Below are 24099 nucleotides of genomic sequence, written 5' to 3'. Positions count from 1 at the left end.
AAAGAACCAAAAGCAAAAAGAAAGAAAAGAATGTTTCAGTCTAAGTGCAATGTATTATCTATCTATCTCACAAACATACAAAACACACATCTTCTCAAGTTATTCATTTATTCATCTGATTTGCGTCATGTGCACAAAAACACAAAGATGCAGTCGCTGGCAGTTCAAAACTCAGGCTCGCTCCAACATTATTAAATGTGTAGAAAACAAATCATAGTAAAAATGAGAATCTCTGAAATAGTACATAAGTTGAAATACAACATACATAACATTAAATTAAATATATTATTGGTAGTGATAAGTGACTTCCGTGAATACACAAACAAAACGGCGGAGGTTTTCTTTCCAGTTTTGGTCCTTATTTTTTTGTTTTCTAGTAAATGAAGTACTATCCCCTGCTTTGACTTATAAATTCTGGACTCTGTGCTGCTGCCAGCCTGTGTAACGTATGTTACTCACCGTCGATCGACTGTTATTTTCAGCTGGCTAACGTTAGCTGTCAACCTCCCGACTAACTGTTACAGCTAGCTAGTGATCTAGCGAGGATTATCCCTTCAGACCACAGTGGACTTCAGTGGACTCTCCATCCAAACTCCCGGCTGGACCATTGTCTGCTACGACTGCCGGACTCTTTCAAGTACATGTACTCCCTGTCTCCGTTGATCACTTGGTAGCTTTGAGACACACGGTCAGCTGGTTGCTTACGCGGGCTAGCTTTTGTTAGCTTACACCGACTGATGGCTCGCCCAGCACATCTGTTTGCTGTAGAGCTCTTTTAGCCATGTTTCCCAGCTCAAGCAAATAGCTAACACTTCCAGCTAAAGTTAGTGTTGACCACTACCTCTCTGCACTGCCGAAAATGGTGCTCCTAAAATATTCCTCACTGCAACTTCTCAACATCATCTGCTACGTCGCTCCAGCTTGCATTGCCAACATAAAATAAAAATAAAAGTATTGTACCGTTTTCGGCTTCAGCTAAGACAGAAATAGTTTGTCCCACATGTTCAAAATTCTTAGAACACATCAGATAACCTTCCGCAACGATTGCAGGCGCTTTGGTGGAGCTCTGCTTTAAATGAAGTTCAATCGTGACAAATGAATGGACTACTGAGAGGCAGAGTGACATGAAGACATGACTCAGAGGCACAAAAAACCTTGACAGCGGTGAGCGCTCATTATGTTTACCAATACCTGACCCATGCCTTGGCCCCCTCCCTCATTTTCAGGTCGGAAAAGCCGGATTTATCCGGAAGAATCGAACCCCTGGCTGATATTAATCAATAAAATCCAGAAAAATTTATCTTTTAATATTTGAATTTTCACCATGGACGTAGAAGTAATAAGTGCTTTAAAACAAACTTTTGGGGTCTCAGTTCCTAATGTAAACATGGACCTGGTGCAATATAAAACATATCTGAGGGTTGCTTCTGGCTTGTATAATTTATAGCAGAAATTATCTGAAAATCTAATATAGTTTTTATTTTGCCTCATAAAAGGTGAAAAACAGGAACTACTGTGTCTCTATGATCCTGTCCTGTCCTATTCATGGTAGCCTACTCGTGGACATTGCGCCGTCATCACGTGCTGTAGTAGGGGGGCCCGCCTTGATAATCCTGCATAGGGGCCCGGTGTTGGCTCGTTACGCCACTGCATATAAGAGATGAGATGACTGACAAAATCAGGAGTAGCCTACACGCACCACAACAACAAAAAAACACTGGTGGCGCACCATAACACATGAGTTGTTGCAAAAAAGTTGCAATTTTTTTTGTATAGTTCTTAAAAATAAAAAAACGAATAAAAAGGAAACTTGTTTTGGGGAGAATAATAATTATTACTATTAATTAATTACTCTGGGCTGAGATTTTCTAGGAACCTTACCAAAAAGGCTCAGGATGCTACAAATGTTGGTGTAATATGAAAACGGCTGGTGGATTTAAGACACAAAATAATAATTTATTGAATGAATCAAATATGAACATATCTGTCATTGTCAGTGGCTTGTTGATCTTTATATTGTTAGTTCATTTCCTATCCTGGCCTGGGACACACATTCATAAGGTTTGATAAAGTACTTATTTGACTTTAACTTATCATTGCACTTACAATAACGAGCGCAGCTGTCCTCAATTTAGGTCATCTTGTACATCTCATCTGCGTTTTTTCCTGCATCCACCATGTGTGATTGTGCGTGTGCGCGTCAGTGGCGGGGGAACAGAGCAACAGCCCCGCCCGCTGCAGACAGCCGACAGATTGAAATAGCAGCCGCTGACTTTAGAGTGAAAAAACGTTACAGCATTGTAATCGAATCTGGACCTTGTGACTTAAAATCTAATTGAGTAAGAACATCATTGGCACCCCACACGTGCAATAACAGCTGTGAAAAAGCAATAACTCAGAGTGCAATAACATAAAGCCCAGTGTCGCTGTGGAGTCTCCAGAGGCTGGTTTTAGAACGTAAGAGATGTCTCCTGTTTCAACAGCCAACAGAGAAGTCAGCTGGTCTAGTCTCCAGAGGCTGGTTTTAGAACGTGAGAGATCCAAACCCATCAGGGACATTATTCCCAATTACCTTACACACGCACACTACTGAGCTGCTCACTTATCACATCCTGTGCAAAAAGAAAAAAAAGAAGCAAACTAGGTAATTTATATAAATAAGAGGGCCTATGATTGATCCCAGTGGGACCCCACACAAAATGTTTCATTTGTGAAAAGAGAACCTTTGATTGTGTTTACGATTACTTAAGTACTCATGTAACCATTGAATAACGGAACCTTGAAAGCCACTGGAACGTAGTTAAGTGAGCTCATGATTAACTTTATCAATGCTGATATGATCCTATCAATAAGTTGTAAAATAGCTCCAAAAATAATGTTGTTGCCCGTATAAGATGTTGTTTTCTCTGTTCAGTTCAACTGCTGACTGAAACTCCTTCCAATCAACACTGTCAACAGTCTCAGGATCAGAAGAGTCTCCAGTCTGGTCTTCAGTCTCTGGTTGTAAAAGTGGATGTGAGTTCCTGGCTGGTTCTGGTCCTCCACAGTCCTCTCCATCAGCTTCTGTTTCCATGTGTTGAGTTTGTCTTTGATCAAGCTGTGAGGATTGATAACCTATACACTGATGGGTTTTGAGTCTGGTGCACCAGTTGAATCTTTTGTCACAAACACTGCAGTGTGAGTTCTCATGTGTGTCTTCAAGTGTCCATTTTCAGTGAAAGCTTCACCACACTCAGAGCAGCTGAAAGGTTTGTCTCCTGTGTGAGTCAGCATGTGACTCTTCAGATGTGTCCTGCAACCAAATCTTCTCAGCAGCTGAATGTTTTCTTACATGCTGAATCATGTTTCAGAGAGTTTAAAGCTGACTGAGGTTCTCTGGTCTCCTTCCAATCAGCACTGTCTGTCTCACGTTCAGAAGAGTCTCCCGTCTGGTCTTCAGTCTCTGGTTGTAAAAGTGGATGTGAGTTCCTGGCTGGTTCTGGTCTGCCACAGTCCTCTCCATCAGCTTCTGTTTCCATCTGACCAACACATTTGTGTGTTTTGACATGAGAACGCCAGGCAAATCTTTTATTACAAACACTGCAGCTGAATCTTTTCTCTCCTGTGTGGACTCTCATGTGTGACCGTAAATCTCCACTCTGTATAAAAGATTTCTTACAGACTGAGCAGCTGAAAAGTTTTTCTCCTGTGTGAGTTATCATGTGTTTCTTCAGGGTTCCACTATCAGTAAAAGCTCTACCACACTCAGAGCAGCTAAAAGGCTTCTCTCCTGTGTGGATTCTCACGTGTTTTTGTAAATTTCCATTCTGTGTAAAATATTTTTTACAGACTGAGCAGCTGAAAGGTTTTTCTCCAGAATGAGTCATCATGTGTGTCTTCAGGGTTCCACGTTCAGTAAAAGCTCTACCACACTCAGAGCAGCTAAAAGGTTTTTCTCCTGTGTGGATTCTCATGTGTGACTGTAAACTTCCACTATGTCTAAAAGATGTATTACAAACACTGCAGCTGAAAGGTTTTTCTCCTGTGTGAGTTATCATGTGATCTACCAGATCTGACTTGCGGCCAAATTTGTGTCTTCAGGGTTCCACGTTCAGTAAAAGCTCTACCACACTCAGAGCAGCTGAAAGGTTGTTCTCCTGTGTGGATTATCATGTGTCTCTTCAGATGTGATTTGAAGCCACATCTTCTCCCACACTCTGAGCAGCTAAATGTTTTCTTACGTCTTGAATCATGTTTCAGAGAGTTTAAAGCTGACTGAGGTTCTCTGGTCTCCTTCCAATCAGCACTGTCACCAGTCTCTGGTTCAGAAGAGTCTCCAGTCTGGTCTTCAGTCTCTGGTTGTAAAAGCGGATGCGAGTTCCTGGCTGGTTCTGATCCTCCACAGTCCTCTCCATCAGCTTCTGTTTCCATGTGTTGACTTTGTCTCTGATAAAGCTGTGAGGACTGAGCTTCCTCTTCATCATCTTCACTCTTCACAGGGACAGGAGTGAATGGGAACTTGGTCATATCAGCCTCCTCCAGCCCTTGAAGCTGCTCTCCTTCCCGACTGCTCCACAGTTCCTCCTGTTTCTCTTTAATGTGTGGGGGGGGGGCTCTGGCTCCTGCTGGTCCACACTGGAGCTACACTCGTGCTGCTCCTCTTTAATAACAATCAGGCTTTTGTCGTCTGGAGGCAAAGCTGAAACACAGACAGAAGTTAATGTCAGCTAAAGCTTAGAGATTACAGGGTTTCACCCAGAAAAGTTGTTCAGCTCGGTGGCCAGAGTGAAAATGAGACTCTAAAAAATCTATAAGACTCCATAGGGCCCTACATGAAGTCAGTGCTACAAGCTAACTGGAGATTTTAAAATATGACTACGTCTAAGTACCGGTTAAGATGACTTTAATTGTCATTATGTTTTTGTTTCTTGTATTTGTTTTTGTTATAGACTGTTGTGAAATGTTTGTTTAAAGCAATAGAATAAGAAATTCATGTTATTTAGTTTAAAACTAAATTCACTGCACTGTGAATTTTATTCTCGTATTTTATCTCTTTTTTAAAAATTTTTTTTTATTATTATTCATTTTTAACTGCTCTCTAAAGCACTTTGCCCTGAGACACACAGACACACACACACGCACACACAGACACACAAGCTATGGCGAGTGCATAGTGTCATTCAAAGGATAACCACGAGAAGGACCAGGCTACCCTCCCCGTCTCCGCCAAGCATGGATTTTTGAATTGATTTAATAGGCGGCGACTAGGTGACGAGTGCATGTTAGAAACATTTTCCGACGGCGAATGTTAGAATTCCCATACAAATTTACGCCTACTATGGCGAGTGGATAGTGCCACGGATAACCTACCGAAGGAGACGGTCGTGTGACTCTACGTGTGGATTGACTACACCGTCGCCAGTGTACATCGTAGTTGATAAGTACGCCGCCACACCTAAGCGTCATCGCCGGACGTGCCCCCCACCCCCCTCTCAAAATGTATTGAGTGAATTCAAGTAAATCAATATACAGTAAGCCTATTTTATAGCCTATAGGTTTAAATGTATTTTAATTCATTCAATACATGTTCCAGGCCCTTTTCCATTATACAAGTTGCTCTAAAAGTACTGACAGTATAAAAATAATACGATAAATTAAATTGTAGTACATCATCAGTTGACGTGACCTGCACTGTTGGAAGAATGCATTGTAACTCTAGAGGGTTGAACATTGGTGCCATCTACTGGATCATTTACACTAATTGCCATTAGTTCATAGATCTGTTTACATGATAGTACATTTTGTCCAATTGCATTAGACATCTAAACTAAGTATGTTGCCTTACAAACGTGTGAAACACACGCCTTCACTATCTAAAGACGTCTGAACTATGTACGTTGTCAGTGTGACTTTTCCCCTAATATTGATAACTAGAGTACAGTACATATATTCTCATCATTAAGATTCACATTTTGTTAGTGTTCTTTTGCTTACTTTCTGGTAGTAGTGGTACGGTTCATGAAAAAACATCCGAACCGCTCGGTTTGCTTGTCTCGGTTCAGAGCGTGTGTGCATCGCACGGTTCGTCAGTCCACTGTTAATGTGCACTAACCACTTACTGCCGTAGTGCCCACTTTCGACACCTATGTTAAAACACTTACTGGAAACGACGAGGGGGATGAGCGTGACGAATGCAACACATGGAAGCTGATTGGACGAACGCGTCACGTTCAAAACGGACTCTAATGGCGGCTCGTTCTGAATACGATCTCGTATTTTACAAAAATAGTTCCCCCAAAAGTGTTTCTGAAAACATTTTAAGTGAGAAATAGGCCATACAGTTGCTGAATCTGTCTGTTTTTTTGATCGACAAAAAGAGTGTGGAGTGCTGCAGGTCACGTCACATGCAGAAATGTCAGGTGGGAGAGATAAGGAAGGCTGCCCGGAGTTGGAGGATGCACCAGCGTCTATAGTCTGGTGTGTGGGAACATTTTGAATTTCATGTTACCTATGATGACAGCGGAAATAAAACAATAGATAGAACTGCCACTGTATGCATGTATTGTGCAACATGCATTCAATATGCTAATTTTAGCTATATATATATCATATGCTGACGAATATTTCTGGAGTGTTAAAGATTAAAAGAAAAAATAACAAGAACCGTACAGAACCGAAAACCGTGACCCTAAAACCGTGATACGAACCGAACCGTGAATTTTGTGAACCGTACCACCCCTGTTGGGAAAAAGCTAAAAATGTTGGAAATATCTAAAAATATCCATGCGGAAAAAACAACAACAGAAACAGCTGAAATCTTCCCTATGGCATTATTAATCCTGCACACAAAGCTCATTAACTGACATAACAAACATCAAATAACAGCAAAGTCTGTAAGTGTGTGTGTGTCTGTCTGTCTGTCTGTCTGTCTGTGTGTGTGTGTTCAAGTTAAGCTGGTTTTTTTTAAATACAAACTTCTTCCTTAAACTCCTGCCAAGAACACTACCAGTTCTTTCTGTCAGGGTTGTTAAAATTTGCACAAGAACTGATTTTTATCAAACAAGTATCCCGGGCTGTACTTGCTGTATTTCTTGTGGTTAAATATTAAACACTGCATTACAACACGGTTGTTATGTTTCAGGTCTCTATAAGTAAAGTTAAAGGTTAGTTTAGTCTTTTTGAACCTGGGCCGTATGACTGATGGGAGCAACAATCTCTCAAGTTGCTCCAGTATTAAAATCAATTTTATTTCTAGTGTCAAATCACCACAGGAGTTATTTTGGGACACGTTACAGATAGAGAAGGTCTAGACCACACAGTTCAATGCACCCAGCAAATTAAAAACCCAAACATTAAAGCTGATGCTTTGACTCTGCTGTACAACAACAAACCAAAGGTTGATCTTATGTATCATCAGGTTTGATACCAGGAAAGTCACATGAAGAAAGTTCATGCAGTCATTATGAAACTTGTATGTGTGTGTGTGTGTGTGTGTGTGTGTGTGTGTGTGTGTGTGTGTGTGTGTGTGTGTGTGTGTTCAGCTTTTTTTTTCTGGATCTAAACTTCTTCCTTAAACTCCTGCCAGCAACACTGTTATGCTTTTGCATGCAGGGGCATGAGAGAGATAATGGAATAAGGGTGTGCAAAACAATGCATGAATGATGGAGAGATTGGACAGGAGCTCAGACAGAAGTACTTAAAGGCCTTTAGTGGGATAAGAGTTTTGAGTTTCAGGGGTTTTTGTAGTTCATTCCAATCATTTGCAGCTGAGAACTGGAAGGAGTGGCGGCCAAAAGAGGTGTGGGCTTTTGGGGTGACCAAAGAGATGTATTTAATGTAATGATGTAATTACCACCACACCACAAAGGTAAAATGAAACATTGAACATTAACAAAACACAAATACAAACAAGCATAGTGCTTACCGAAATTTCCACCCACTGCGGATCGGCTCCGTGCTCCCCCGTCCGTCAATACCCACCAGGTCCGGATTTGTTGCGGAACGGCTGCGGCCATGACTGACAGCTGAAGTCACGAGGACCCACGAGATCTCGCGAATTCACGTATGATCGCGCGATATAACAGGATGTAGTTTCTATAAACAGAACCACAAAACAGTTTGTTTCTAGGGGTGGTACGGTTCATGAAAAAACATCAGAACCGCTCGGTTTGCTTGTCTCGGTTCAGAGCGTGTGTGCGTCGCACGGTTCGTCAGTCCACTGTTAATGTGCACTAACCACTTACTGCCGTAGTGCCCACTTTCGACACCTATGTTAAAACACTTACTAGAAACGACGAGGGGGATGAGCGTGACGAACGCAACACATGGAAGCTGATTGGACGAACGCGTCACGTTCAAAACGGACTCTAATGGCGGCTCGTTCTGAATACGATCTCGTATTTTACAAAAATAGTTCACCCAAAAGTGTTTCTGAAAACATTTTAAGTGAGGAATAGGCCATACAGTTGCTGAATCTGTCTGTTTTTTTGATCGACAAAGGTCAGTTTAAAAGATTTTCGTCAGATTTTGAGAGGCGCCGAGCCGACCGCTCCTCAGGTGGAGTGTGGAGTGCTGCAGGTCAAGTCGCATGCAGAAATGGTAAGTGGGAGAGATAAGGAAGGCTGCCCGGAGTTGGAGGATGCACCAGCGTCTATAGTCTGGTGTGTGGGAACATTTTGAATTTCATGTTACCTATGATGACAGTGGAAATAAAACAATAGATAGAACTGCCACTGTATGCATGTATTGTGCAGCATGCATTCAATATGCTAATTTTAGCTATATATCATATGCTGAAGTATATTTCTGGAGTCACACGAGCCAAGGCTGCCCTTGTTCTCCATTTCTATTTCTTATTGTTGTTGAAATGCTTTCAATACATATTTTACACTGTAATGATATACAAGGATTAAGGATTTTTGAAAGAGAGATCAAAATTTCGCAACTAGCAGATGACACAGTTCTTTTTTTAAAGGATAAACAACAAATTGAAAACTCAATCAAAGAAATACATTCCTTTTCTCTTGTTAATAAGGCTAGTGGCGGAGGGGAAAAAGCTGTTTATGTGACGTGAGGTTTTGGTCCTGATGGACCTCAGCCTCCTGCCAGAGGGGAGTGTCTCAAAGAGTTTGTGTCCGGGGTGGGAGGGGTCGGCCACAATCTGGTCCTGGTGGCGTAAAGGTCCTGGAGCGGCGGCAGATTGCAGCCAATCACCTTCTCCACTGACCGAATGACACGCTGCAGTCTGCCCTTGTCCTTGGCTGTGCTAGCAGCGTACCAGATGGTGATGGAGGATGTGAGGATGGACTCAATGATGGCTGTGTAGAAGTGCACCATCATTGTCTTTGGCAGGCTGAATTTCTTCAGCTGCCGCAGGAAGTACATCCTCTGTTGTGCTTTCTTCACGAGGGAGCTGATGTTCAGCTCCCACTTGAGGTCCTGGGAGATAGTAGTTCCCAGGTAGCGGAAAGACTCCACAGTGTCAATTGTGGAGCCACAGAGGGTGATGGGGGCAGGTGGGGCTGGGTTCTTCCTGAAGTCCACAACCATCTCCACTGTCTTTAGAGCGTTGAGCTCTAGATTGTTTTGCTTGCACCAGGTCACCAGGTGGTCAGCCTCCCACCTGTAGGCGGACATGTCACCATCAGAGATGAGTCCGATGAGGGAGGTGTCGCCTGCAAACTTCAGAAGCTTGACAGACTGGTGACTAGAGGTGCAGCTGTTGGTGTACAGGGAGAAGAGCAGGGGGGAAGAACACAGCCCTGGGGCGAGCCGGTGCTGATGGTCTGTGAGACGGAGACGTGTTTCCCCAGCTTCAGATGCTGCTTCCTGTCAGACAGGAAGTCAGTGATCCACCTGCAGGTGGAGTCAGGCACGCCTAGCTGGGAGAGTTTCTCCTGGAGCAGAGCCGCGATGATGGTGTTAAAGGCAGAGCTGAAGTCCACAAACAGGATCCTGGCGTAGGTTCCTGCGGAGTCCAGGTGCCGGAGGATGTAGTGTAGGGCCAGGTTGACTGATTTGCGTCTGATTTTTTCAAAACTCAGGCTCGCTCCAACATTATTAAATGTGTAGAAAACAAATCATAGTAAAAATGAGAATCTCTGAAATAGTACATAAGTTGAAATACAACATACATAACATTAAATTAAATATATTAGTGATAGTGATAAGGGACTTCCGTGAATACACAAACAAAACGGAGGTTTTCTTTCCAGGTTTGGTCCTTCGCACCCCGAGGCTGAGTCAACTGATTGAACTAGCTAATGGCTGCTAACCACAGTTGATATTAATCAATGAAATCCAGAAAAATGTATCTTTTAATATTTGAATTTTTACCATGGACGTAGAAGTAAAAAGTTTTTAGAATGTAAGAGACGTCTCCTGTTTCAACAGCCAATAGAGAAGTCAGCTGGTAAAGTCAGCTACAAACTATTAAAAAAAAGATTCAGAATCCATTTTGTTTCTATGTTACAAACCGTCAGCTGGTGCAAATGACTGAGTTTGTATGAGGCACCATCAGGGACATTATTCCCAATTACCTTACACACGCATGGGTAAAATGCTCTCTCACACACACACACACACACACACACACACACACACACACACACACACACACACACACACACACACTACTGAGTTGCTCATTTATCATATCCTGTGCAAAAAGAAAAGCAAACTAGGTCGTACATAAATAAGAGGGCCTATGATTGACCCCAGTGGGACCCCACTCAAAATGTTTGCTTTGTGAAAAGAATACTTTTGATTGTGTTTACGATTACTTAAGTACTCACGTAACCATTGAATCACTGAACCTTGAAAGCCACAGGAACGTAGTTAAGTAAGTTCATGATTAATTTTATCAATGCTGATTTAATCCCATAAATAAGTTGTAAAATAGCCCCAAAAATAATGTTGCTCGTATAAGATGTTTTCTCTGTTCAGTTCAACTCCTTCCATTAGCCTCAGGATCAAAAGCGTCTCCAGTCTGGTCTTCAGTCTCTGGTTGTAAAAGTGGATGTGGATGTGAGTTCCTGGCTGGTTCTGGTCTGCCACAGTCCTCTCCATCAGCTTCTGTTTCCATCTGACCAACACATTTGTGTGTTTTGACATGAGAACGCCAGGCAAATCTTTTGTTACAAACACTGCAGCTGAATCTTTTCTCTCTTGTGTGGACTGCCATGTGTGACCATAAATCTCCACTCTGTATAAAAGATTTCTTACAGACTGAGCAGCTGAAAGGTTTTTCTCCTGTGTGAGTTATCATGTGTCTCTTCAGGGTTCCACTATCAGTGAAAGCTTTACCACACTCAGAGCAGCTAAAAGGCTTCTCTCCTGTGTGGATTCTCACGTGTTTTTGTAAATTTCCATTCTGCGTAAAATATTTCTTACAGACTGAGCAGCTGAATAATTTTTCTCCAGAATGAGTCATCATGTGTGTCTTCAGGGTTCCACGTTCAGTAAAAGCTCTACCACACTCAAAGCAGCTAAAAGGTTTTTCTCCTGTGTGGATTCTCATGTGTTTCTGTAAACTTCCTCTCTGTGTAAAAGATTTATTACAAACACTGCAGCTGAAAGGTTTTTCTCCTGTGTGAGTTATCATGTGATCTTCCAGATCTGACTTGCGGCCAAATTTCCTCTGACACTCAGAGCAGCTGAAAGGTTTTTCTCCTGTGTGGATTATCATGTGTCTCTTCAGATGTGATTTGAAGCCACATCTTTTCCCACACTCCGAGCAGCTGAATGTTTTCTCACGTCTTGAATCATGTTTAACAGAGTTTAAAGCTGACTGAGGTTCTCTGGTCTCCTTCCAATCAGCACTGTCACCAGTCTCTGGTTCAGAAGAGTCTCCAGTCTGGTCTTCAGTCTCTGGTTGTAAAAGTGGATGTGGATGTGAGTTCCTGGCTGGTTCTGGTCCTCCACAGTCCTCTCCATCAGCTTCTGTTTCCATGTGTTGAGTTTGTCTTTGATGAAACTGTGAGGACTGAGCTTCCTCTTCATCATCTTCACTCTTCACAGGGACAGGAGTGAATGGGAACTTGATGATATCAACCTCCTCCAGTCCTTGAAGCTGCTCTCCCTCCTGACTGCTCCACAGTTCCTCCTGTTCCTCTTTAATGTGTGGGGGGGGCTGTGCCTCCTGCTGATCCACCCTGGAGCTACACTCCTGCTGCTCAGGGGGAACCTCTTCTTTAACCACTGACAGCTGCTGCACATCTGCAGGAAACAGGAAACACAGAGAAAGAGACGTTAACACAGACAGAGAGACAGAGTCTTTTCAAATCTCTTTACGTGGTAAAAAAAACCTGGCATTTCATGTTTCTGCATTCTATCATAAATTTCCACTCTGTATAAAAGATTTCTTACAGACTGAGCAGCTGAAAAGTTTTTCTCCTGTGTGAGTTATCATGTGTCTCTTCAGGGTTCCACTATCAGTGAAAGCTTTACCACACTCAGAGCAGCTAAAAGGCTTCTCTCTTGTGTGGATTCTCATGTGTTTTTGTAAATTTCCATTCTGCGTAAAATATTTCTTACAGACTGAGCAGCTGAATAATTTTTCTCCAGAATGAGTCATCATGTGTGTCTTCAGGGTTCCACGTTCAGTAAAAGCTCTACCACACTCAAAGCAGCTAAAAGGTTTTTTCTCCTGTGTGGATTCTCATGTGTTTCTGTAAACTTCCTCTCTGTGTAAAAGATTTATTACAAACACTGCAGCTGAAAGGTTTTTCTCCTGTGTGAGTTATCATGTGATCTTCCAGATCTGACTTGCGGCCAAATTTCCTCTGACACTCAGAGCAGCTGAAAGGTTTTTTCTCCTGTGTGGATTATCATGTGTCTCTTCAGATGTGATTTGAAGCCACATCTTTTCCCACACTCCGAGCAGCTGAATGTTTTCTCACGTCTTGAATCATGTTTAACAGAGTTTAAAGCTGACTGAGGTTCTCTGGTCTCCTTCCAATCAGCACTGTCACCAGTCTCTGGTTCAGAAGAGTCTCCAGTCTGGTCTTCAGTCTCTGGTTGTAAAAGTGGATGTGGATGTGAGTTCCTGGCTGGTTCTGGTCCTCCACAGTCCTCTCCATCAGCTTCTGTTTCCATGTGTTGAGTTTGTCTTTGATGAAACTGTGAGGACTGAGCTTCCTCTTCATCATCTTCACTCTTCACAGGGACAGGAGTGAATGGGAACTTGATGATATCAACCTCCTCCAGTCCTTGAAGCTGCTCTCCCTCCTGACTGCTCCACAGTTCCTCCTGTTCCTCTTTAATGTGTGGGGGGGGCTGTGCCTCCTGCTGATCCACCCTGGAGCTACACTCCTGCTGCTCAGGGGGAACCTCTTCTTTAACCACTGACAGCTGCTGCACATCTGCAGGAAACAGGAAACACAGAGAAAGAGACGTTAACACAGACAGAGAGACAGAGTCTTTTCAAATCTCTTTACGTGGTAAAAAAAACCTGGCATTTCATGTTTCTGCATTCTATCTTTCAGCCCGAGTGCTGTAAAGACTGACAATTATACCTGAGGTATTATTATTTTTATTTAGTTTTCTGGTCTGAATCCTACTTAAAAGGAGAACTCCGGGCAATTTTTTACATTAATCTTGACTGCTATAAATTGATGAGGTCTGTCGATTGCAAAAAAATGAACAGAATCAGTCCTAGCAAACTGGAGATGCTGCAGCTAATGCCCATAGATCCCAGTTAGCTAAAACAGCAGTTTTGGGGGCATATTCTAAAGCGTGCCTTTGTGCTTCTTAACAGACTGCAGACAGCCATACAACCAATACATCCATGGTTCAGCCAGGCTTCTGTGGTAATAATCACGCATCAGTTCCGTGTGTATTTGTAGCTCATCTATTGTGTGTGACAGTGTGTGATCTGGCATTGGTGAGTAGGCGTCTTGGCAGTGGAGATTTGTGTGGTAGTTTCCTTAGCCGGCCTAGCAGGCCCGACCGGCGTCCTTGCTTCTTCTTCCTCCCCACCTTCCTCACCTGCCGTGGCCGACAACAATACAACAAGCTCCCGCTGGTCTGGTGGATGTCCTCCAGAGGACAGGTCATGCCTTCGCGGCGAAAACATTTAGTTTATTTCCCCCTTAAAAATAGCTAATTGAGCACTGTTGTGGTTATGACCATATCAGTGACTATGTAACTACATGGAAACGTGACAAATTATGTCTGTGGCTTGCACAATAGCGTTACTGAAGCTTAGCTGTAGCCTCGTGCTGTCCCATTGGAATTCATTTGTAGCAGGAAAAGGTAAACAGCAGTGTGCAGATCGGAGCGTAGTGTGTGAAGAGTGAAGAGCGGAGTTGTTTACAAGGGAAGAAGCTTGGAGTAACATAACTATGTGAGAATATAGAAGATAATGAACACATGGAAGAGGCTTTTGAGTTTGATGGTCGTCCTTATTTATTCGAACCCCGAGTATACAGACGAAGAACTAGCCTCACAAGAGTTGGAAAGAATGAGACAGACAGAGGGTCAACAGGCTGATGAAGCAGATGCTCCAAGCGCGAGCTACAGTTAGCCTTCTAGCCTTCAGTGACGCTATTGTGCAAGCCACAGACATCATTTATTGCATTTCCATGTAGTTACATAGTCACTGATATGGTCATAACCACTACAGTGTTCAATTACCTATTTTTTAGGGGGAAATAAAAAAAAAATTTTCGCCGCAAAGGCATAACCTCTCCTCTGGAGGACATCCACCAGACCAGCGGGCGGTCGTTGTATTGTTGTCGGCCGTGGCAGACGAAGAAGGCGGGGAGGTTGGAGAAGCAAGGACGCCGGTCGGGCCTCCTAGCCCGGCTAAAGAAACTACCACACAAATCGCCACTGCCAAGACTCCTACTCACCAACGCCAGACGTCAATGTCACACACAACACATGAGCTACAAATACACACGGAACTGATGCGTGATTATTACCACAGAAGCCTGGCTGAACACACTCCCTGACGGCAGCTAGCAGCTGGCAGCTAGCAGGACGAGCTAGCGGCAGGATGTCTGAGTTGAAAACGCATCTTGTTGTCACGTAAGAGCCCTTTTCATGTTGCATAGACATTATAATTGCATTTTGAGGTTCTTCGCTCTCCTTCAAAACGTCACAATTACCTTCAGTTAACATGTGTTGAGTTTGTCTCTGATGAAGTTGTGAGGACTGAGCTCCCACTTCATCATCTTCACTCTTAACAGGTACAGGAGTGAATGGGAACTTGATGATATCAGCCTCCTCCAGCCCTTGAATCTGCTCTCCCTCCTGACTACTCCACAGTTCTTCCTGTTCCTCTTTAATGTGTGGGGGGGGCTCTGGCTCCTGCTGGTCCACACTGGCGCTACACTCCTGCTGCTCCTCTTCACCAACAATCACTTCCAGAACATCTTGAGGTAAATCTGAAACACAGACAGTATGAATATTTGTACAATGTAGCATCTACAATTCCATTAAACGTGGCAAAATCCAACACTGAAAACACTGAGAAGACAGTTCCTCACATTTAAGGATATGTTGATTTTGTTTGTCTTCAGTGACTGTAGACTAAATATATGTGGGTTATTGTTAGTAGTTAACAAGCTTCTGTTGTTAGTCCGAAGGAAGCGTAGCTCTAAGACGAAGCCCACGGTTCACAACACTAGTGAAGTTTCTAAAGGCTGCTTTAGGCTGCATTCACACATCCTGTATTGCTGCTTCGGAGTAGATTCAACACCAGGGCCGGTTCTAGCCTGCTATATTAGGGTGGGCAGGTTGAAGAAATAGGTTGGCTGAATGCTTATTAGCTAAATGCAGGGTTTCCCCTGCTATTATACGGCTTAGGTGCAGCGCCTAACTGTTTTTGTGCACCGCCTACGCATATGAACATAAAAACAATGGGAGAGCATTTGGACAATGAGCCGACTGTTATTATCATACATCCAGGGAACCGATGCACGGGACATGTGTGTCTTCGGCACACACGTGCCGCATGATAGTTCACATACATAGCGGCAGAAACAGTGTCACTCACACACACACACATACACTTTGTTATTTTACGTTTGTTATGTCAGTTAATGAGCTTTGTGTGCAGGATTAATAATGCCCTAGGGAAGATTTAAGCTGTTTCTGTTGGGGTTTTTCCGCCGGGATATTTTTAGATTTTTCCAACATTTTGACATTTTCAGCAATTGTCACCTTCTTTTCCGACATTTATTTCTGCAAACAAATTAATAACATAACTAATTCCACTGGTCGGACTGTTGAGCTCCGTTTCAGACTGATACCTCCGGTTCAGGCTGGTCCTCATCCTCAACACGTGCCTTTTTCAGTCGCAGAAAATACTGTTCAATGCTCATCTGGACTGAAGCAGCAAACATTCAGTGTAAGAGTAAAAAAAAAAGACATAACATCATTTATAATAACTTTATTTATTCTACTTCGTTTAAGAATGCTTGATTCTGATTGGCTGGGAGGAGGGCATTAACCCGGCAGGTTGCCCACTGACTGAGGACAGCGTCATCAAATAGTAGATCAATACACCGCTTGTATTTTTTTTCTATCACAGAAATTTCAAACATGAGGTCCATTGTAAAAATAAACCTTGTTTAAAAAAGTTTCTAAAATGTGTCGGAAATCTATCGGAGGGTCAGTCGATACATAGTTTCGCAAGCGAGATACAATGTATGTTCTCAGCTGCAAATGATTGGAATGAACTACAAAAACCCCTGAAACTCAAAACTCTTATCCCACTAAAGGCCTTTAAGTACTTCTGTCTGAGCTCCTGTCCAATCTCTCCATCATTCATGCATTGTTTTGCACAACCTTATTCCATTATCTCGCGCATGCCCCGGCATGCAAAAGCATAACAGTGTTGCTGGCAGGAGTTTAAGGAAGAAGTTTAGATTCAGAAAAAAAAGCTGAACACACACACACACACACACACACACAGAGTAATCTTTCAAGGAAGCTACGTGATGGAGGAGTGATCGGAATGAAAATACGAGCCGATACAAAAAGATAGAGACGTTTCTATTGTTCAGCTTTAACGTCAGGAGATGCCAGCAGTCTGAACAGGATGAATGCTGCAGGACACACACACACACACACACACACACACACACACACACACACACACACACACTCTCTCTTACAGACTTTGCGGTTATTTGATGTTTGTTATGTCAGTTAATGAGCTGACATAACAAACATAAGATTTCAGCTGTTTCTGTTGTTTTTTCCGCATGGATATTTTTAGATATTTCCAACATTGTTGCTTTTTTAAGTTTATGTTGCTTATTTTGACGTTGTTGCCTCTTTTTCAACATTTGTTGTTGTTTTCAACTTTTGACACTTTTTTTTCTTATTTTTTGGCACCTCTTTCGAGTTTTTTTTGACACATTATTGAGTCTTTTTTTTCTTCCATTTGGTTTTGTTGCTCAACGATTTTCAGTTTTGTTGTAAAAGAGAGAAAGAGAGAAGGAGAGAGGGAGAGAAAGAGACAGAGAGACAGAGAGAAAGAGAGGAGAGAAAGAAGGAGAGAACATGGTATGAGTGGAATATTCCCTTTTACCAGCCATGGAAACAGCTTCTATATACATGTACACACACATAGCTTCTATATAAATGCATACACACATAACTTATATATTTATTTATATTTATATATATATATATATATATATATATATATATATATATATATATATATATATATATATATATTTGAGATGTAAACGTGTCCCACCTGTCCCCTGGTCTGCTGACCGCTTCCTCTCAGACGTCATGTCGCGGCTCTGCGACCTGTTTCAGGAAATCCAACAACAACATGTCAGCAGGAGCTAGCTCCGGCTAACCTTAGCTTTAGCACCGACTCCCTGCGACATTAAAAAAGGAAACAAACCTGCTCTGTGTAGCTTTGTTTCAGCTTTTAAAACCACATCCAGCAGTTTGTGACGTTTCTTTCTTCTTAAGAAACTAAACACTGACGCGTTTTACTCCGCCGTCCTCATCACGATGTGACACACAAACATTTAATTTTTAGTTAGTTCCGGGGACTGACGGTATTACGGGTCGTACCAACAACTTCCGGGCAGACGTTTGTTTACTAATGTAGCCGAGGGTTTCTTATGTTGCTTAGACTCAGGTTTGACTATAAAATAAAGAAACACGGAACCGGAACAATGCCGGAACCAAGATGGCACTGCACGTCTAACTTTATTCAACCACAACACAGTCAATACTACACTTTATCCACTTCCGCTTTTTCCTTCACAATAAAAGCTCTATGGTTTACTGTAACTTCCTCTTAACCTTCAGCTGAGAGGTAACACATTAAAATACCTTACACTTAAACAACATTTAAGCTCTTCTGTGTTTAAATAAATAATGTTACAGCTCTAACGCTGCTAGAATCAGATATCTAGTTAAATATCAGTAAAGAATGAATACATGAACAAATTATTTCATTAAGGAAATGATGGAATAGTAACTTGATACATTGATTGATTTTGACGGTGTTTTCTGCTACAGGGTTGTGTGGTTGCATATAGAGAAACAACAGGTTGACAACACTTTGATAATTAAAATGTAAAAGCAAAGATCCTCTACACCAGGGGCTCTTGGCCACTTTCGTTATTTTAAAGTAACCCTTAGATGAAGAAAGGTTGGAGACCCCTGCTCTAAACTAAAGATTTCAAGCAGCGCCAATGGTATGACACTGTACACACTTCCTGTCTCCTAAAGGGGCGTGGTCTAGTTTGAACGTGTAGTAAACATTGTGTGGATGGATGAAAAGTTATATTTGAATAATTTATTTTAGTGTCAGAATGTTCTGGAGATATGTGGCTTGTTGAAGAATGGCTCCAATATTTACTTTGACGACTACGGGGCGAAAGGATCGTTCATAATCTGTGTTCACGTTAACTTACAATAGAATAGATCTTTATTGTTTTTCAACAACAAAACACAGTTTAGCAGTCAATAATGTTAAATCACAGACAAATAAAATATATAGAAATATAAAATGTAACCCTCATGTTGTCCTTGGGTCAAATTTAACCCGTTTTCAAAGTTTCTACATCAGAAATTTTGGGTTTCTTTCAAGAAAAATCCCCAAAATAACACGGATGGTTGCATACAAGGTTCTTTGCAAGTAAAGTTAAGGATGAGGAATTTTGGTTGTTATATCAACATCTTTTATAGCATTTGGGGAAAAAATGAAATGGTTTCAAAACAGTGTCCTGACTGGGGTGACCTCTAGCTCATCTAGTAAGAGCATTCACCCCAAGTTGGCTGAGTCCTGCAGCAGTGCGAGTTCAAATCTGACCTGCTACCCTTTGCTGCGTGTCATCCCCCATCTCTCTCTCCCCCTTTCCTGTCTATCCACTGTTTCTATAAAATAAAGAGAAAAAGCCCCCCAAAAAATAAATAAAAAAACAGTATCCTGACTAAACTAAAGTCTGTGATTACCCACTAAATTGTAACTATTTGTCAAAAATAATTCATAATTTCAGCTTTTTTTAACTCAAAAATTAGGTATCATTTCATATGAATTAGGTTAATTGATTATGATTTCCAAAAAAATTGTAAAACTAAGTAATAAGTTGACGTTAGTGGTGAATCTGGTGGGAAAAAAAGGGCTGAAAAAGCGTCTAAAAAAAGGATACAAGTTGGAGGACAAGTTGCATGGGCGACGACACAAGGGTTAAATAGTAAAATATAACAATCAAGATAAATAAACACAATGAGGTGGCACTATATTGTTATTGGCCTTCCAGTTTTTTCAAGTGACACAGACACAGGAAACTATTCTGAGTTGTGGCGTCTCGATTGTAAACCGTCTCTGGTAAAAGGTACAGACATTTTAAAAAGTCACACAATCGTCACAGGTGCATTCTGGGATAGAATAAATAACCTTTCTGGGTTGTTTGCATTTCTTTAAACCAATCACAGTTGTCTAGGGCAGCGCTAAACCCGAGACGCAGTGACGGTGGCTCTGCTAAATAGTCTCAGAAAGGAACTTGTTCTGGTGGAACATTTGCACCCCGCAAAAGAAAATCCATCCATCTTCGTCCACTTATCCGGGGTCGGGTCGCGGGGGTAGCAGCTCCAGCAGGGGACCCCAAACTTCCCTTTCTCGAGCCACATTAACCAGCTCCGACTGGGGGATCCCGAGGCGTTCCCAGGCCAGGTTGGAGATATAATCCCTCCACCTAGTCCTGGGTCTTCCCCGGGGCCTCCTCCCAGCTGGACGTGCCTGGAACACCTCCCTAGGGAGGCGCCCAGGGGGCATCCTTACCAGATGCAATCTCCCGCTCCATTGTCCCCTCACTCGCGAACAAGACCCCAAGGTACTTGAACTCCTTCTCTTGGGGTAAGGACTCATTCCCTACCTGGAGAAGGCACTCCATCGGTTTCCTGCTGAGAACCATGGCCTCCGATTTAGAGGTGCTGATCCTCATCCCAGCCGCTTCACACTCGGCTGCGAACCGATCCAGTGAGTGCTGAAGGTCACAGGCCGATGATGCCATCAGGACCACATCATCTGCAAAAAGCAGCGATGAGATCCCCAGCCCACCGAACTGCAACCCCTCTCCACCCCGACTACGCCTCGATATCCTGTCCATAAATACTACAAACAGGATTGGTGACAAAGCGCAGCCCTGGCGGAGGCCAACTCTCACCTGAAACGAGTCCGACTTACTGCCGAGAACCCGGACACAGCTCTCACTTTGGTTGTACAGAGATTGGATGGCCCTGAGAAGGGACCCCCTCACCCCATACTCCCGCAGCACCTCCCACAGTATCTCCCGGGGCACCCGGTCATACGCCTTCTCCAGCTCCACAAAACACATGTAGACCGGTTGGGCATACTCCCAGGCTCCCTCCAGGAACCTTGCGAGAGCAAAGATCTGGTCCGTTGTTCCAAAACAACTTTTTCTTGTTGCAAAAGAAAATGCCAAGTACAATTTTAAATGAAGTTAACTGTTGACACAATACAGTTACGTGAGCTATTTAAATTAGCTGATACATGGTTAAACCTCATTAGCTCTTACCAGTGTATCTCTGTGTGTACTTCGTCCACAGCAATGCCACCAATCGGTCCCAATACGTCCCAGTTAGAGAGGAAATGCCCTAAACATATTCTTTGGAAATCTTTTGCAGTAACGGACAAACGAGCCGTGGAATAGTAACGTTATGAGGCAGAGAGCCAGCTGCCGAATGAGTCACATTAACTTCATGCTTCATCCACACAAAACACGTTGCTATCGCCCCTAGTGACAGCTTTATTTGGCTCGTTTTCTGTGAATGATGTGGCGAGGGGGTAACGTTAAGGCGGAGTTAGCAAGCTACGTTAGCCAACTAACACCGGCTGGCTGGCAGGTTCTGCCGTGCTTTCATGCTGCATCGGTTCCAGAGAATGAGCTGAACAGAGGGCTGGCTCTAACGTTAGCGGTCCGCTGAGCCACTCAGGCATGCAAACAGGTCATGTGGATACGGCGGACCCCTGACCATCAAGGGGGTAGAGTTTAGATTCTCTGCCCGAGCCTGAGCCCGAACCGACCCACGGGCCAGGCTGGGCCGACATTTTACGCCGCTATGATCAGGCCGGCCAGGGCCTTAAACAAGCATTAGTATATTTTTAATCATTACTTTATTAGCCTTATTCGGTGGGGAGAAAGCTATGCCTCTCCAGCTTCTCCCGTAACTCTGGGTGTATGTCCTGCACTGACTTGAGTGTGAGGTAAACTGTGCTACATCCCGTCACCCCCCCGCAGCACTGTTGTCGGCCAGTGCGTCGGCATGCAGACCGTGGTGAAGGACAGTATGAATTAGGTGATCGAGAAAAGAAAGTCTCCTATACAGTGAGGGAAAAAAGTATTTGATCCCCTGCTGATTTGGTACGTTTGCCCACTGACAAAGAAATGATCAGTCTATAATTTTAATGGTAGGTTCATTTGAACAGTGAGAGACAGAATAAAAACAAAACAATCCAGACAAACGCATGTCAAACACGTTATGAATTGATTTGCAATAAGTATTTGGCTATGCACAGCCACTGACATGACTGAGGTCAAGCTAACCGTATCCCATCTCCATGGTCAAACCAGCTCACTTCATCTAAATCACATGTGTCAAACTCGTGGCCCGCCACGTCATTTTATGTGGCCCGCGAGTGCTTAATGGTCTTTAAAAAAAGGTTGTCTTAAAATAGGTCTATGTTGCTTTAAATCGTGCATTGACCATAAACTACATTTCCCACAATGCACGGCGATTATGTTACCCGCGAAGTGACGGCATCCCGCCACTAGATCGCAGTGTCCACATCAGTGTTTAATTAATGCGACAAGTGAGATTGAGAAATATCCCCAAATGATCCCAAAATGTCCAAGAAGCGAAAGATTGATGCAGATGCAAGGCTGTTTCATGAAAGATGGGAAGGCGAATATATGTTTGTGCTTCAAGGAGAAAAACCGGTATGTCTTGTGTGTTATGAGGCGGTGTCGGGCGTCAAAGAGTACAATCTACATCGGCATTTTGACACCAAACACGGAGCCAAGTATGCTAAATGTAGCCTTCAAGAAAAACAACAAATTGCCAAAGAATTAAAAGGCAAATTGCGATCGTAACAGAATGTGTTCACAAAAGCCACCACCAAAAACGATGCGGCAGTGAAAGCTAGCTTTATTGTGGCTGAAGAAATCGCTCGCGCTTCAAAGTCTTTTTCAGAGGGTGCCTTTTTGAAGCAGTGCATGCTGAAGGTGTGTGAGCAGGTGTGCCCCGACCAGATACAGACTTTCAAAAATGTCAGTTTGTCAAGAAACACCATCGCGGACCGAGTCAAGGAGCTAGCAGGAAACCTGTCAACACAGCTGGCCGAAGAGTCACGTAGTTACACAGCTTTTTCATTAGCTGTTGATGAAAGCACAGACAACACGGACACTGCACAGCTATCCATTTTTATTAGAGGCGTGAAGTCGGACCTCTCTGTCACCGAGGAGCTCTTGGATGTAGCTGCCATGCATGGGACCACAACGGGACGGGATATTTATTAAGCGGTGGAGAAGTCAGAAAGTAAAACTGGATTGCCCTGGGAAAAGTTGGTGGGATTAACTACAGACGGTGCACCGGCAATGTGTGGAGGAAAAACGGGCCTGGTTGGATTAATGAAGGAGAAAATGAAAAACAGTAACTGTCACACGCCTCTGATAGCTTATCATTGTATTATACACCAAGAAGCTTTGTGTGGAAAGGTGCTGGGGATGGCTAATATAATGACAACAGTAATGAAAACGGTGAACTTCATTCGGGCGCGTGGCCTGAATCACTGCCAGTTCCAGCTGTTCTTGCAGGAGATGGACTCGGAGCACGGAGACCTGCCCTACCATACAGAAGTGCGGTGGCTGAGTAGAAGCAAAATCCTCAGACGATTTTTTGAGCTTAGGGAAGACATTGCTGTTTTCATGCAGAGTAAAGGAAAACCCTTGACCGGAAACTTGACCTATGGAAGTGCCAAGTGGAACAGGACAATCTTGCCCACTTTTCTGTTTGTCAGAACATCTCGGCCTCAGTTCCTGGTGTTTTTTCATGTGCCAGGTTGGCTACCAAACTGAGCCGGTTAATGAATGAGTTTGATCGGCGCTTCTCTGACTTCAGAGCACAGCACTCTGGCTTTGCCATCTTTACCAGTCCTTTCACCGCCGATGTCAGCAGTGTGCCTCATCACCTTCAGCTGGAGTTAATCGAGCTGCAAAGCGACAGTGGCCTGAGAGCAAAGTTCCAGGATGCTACAATCGAGGACTTTTACTGTCTACTGCCCCCTGGTGTGATGCCACAGCTTCGACTTCATGCTGCCCGTGTTCTGTCTATGTTTGGGAGCACCTATCTGTGCGAACAGATGTTTTCAGTCATGAATCTAAACAAAACCAAGCACAGATCACGCATCACTGATGACAACCTCCACGCTGTTTTACGGATTGCCACAGCACAGGAGCTAAAACCAGACATCGACACACTGGCCAAAGGAAAACGGTGTCAGACATCCGGCCAGAAAACGGATAGGTAAGCATTTTTAAAAACCTAATTAAAATATACGGTAATAACATGTATTTCAACCAAGAATAAGAATAGTTAAACTGAGTGCAATTT

General features: G+C 43.1%; 1 protein-coding gene and 2 pseudogenes across 2 annotated transcripts; 1 reads left to right on the top strand and 2 right to left on the bottom strand.

Annotated features, from left to right (window-relative positions):
- Window positions 1-97: 97 nt before the first annotated feature.
- On the bottom strand, window positions 98-7994 carry LOC144521393 (uncharacterized). Its single transcript, XM_078255952.1, has 2 exons — window positions 7904-7994; window positions 98-4678 (listed from the first exon to the last, which is right to left on the bottom strand). Exon 2 carries the CDS (start codon window positions 4035-4037, stop codon window positions 3309-3311), a length of 729 nt encoding a protein of 242 aa, XP_078112078.1. The 5' UTR covers window positions 4038-4678; window positions 7904-7994; the 3' UTR covers window positions 98-3308.
- A 937-nt stretch (window positions 7995-8931) lies between these two features.
- On the bottom strand, window positions 8932-18183 carry LOC144521380 (uncharacterized; annotated as a pseudogene). Its single transcript, XR_013502308.1, has 4 exons — window positions 17696-18183; window positions 15090-15368; window positions 12346-13340; window positions 8932-12195 (listed from the first exon to the last, which is right to left on the bottom strand). The product of XR_013502308.1 is annotated as an uncharacterized LOC144521380 (transcript).
- A 4151-nt stretch (window positions 18184-22334) lies between these two features.
- Window positions 22335-23564, top strand: LOC144520404 (general transcription factor II-I repeat domain-containing protein 2-like; annotated as a pseudogene).
- Window positions 23565-24099: the final 535 nt, after the last annotated feature.

Source organism: Sander vitreus, chromosome 7 (genome assembly GCF_031162955.1).
Source record: "Sander vitreus isolate 19-12246 chromosome 7, sanVit1, whole genome shotgun sequence".
Taxonomy (NCBI): Eukaryota; Metazoa; Chordata; class Actinopteri; order Perciformes; family Percidae; genus Sander; species Sander vitreus.
This window is presented reverse-complemented; position numbering and strand designations above follow the sequence as displayed.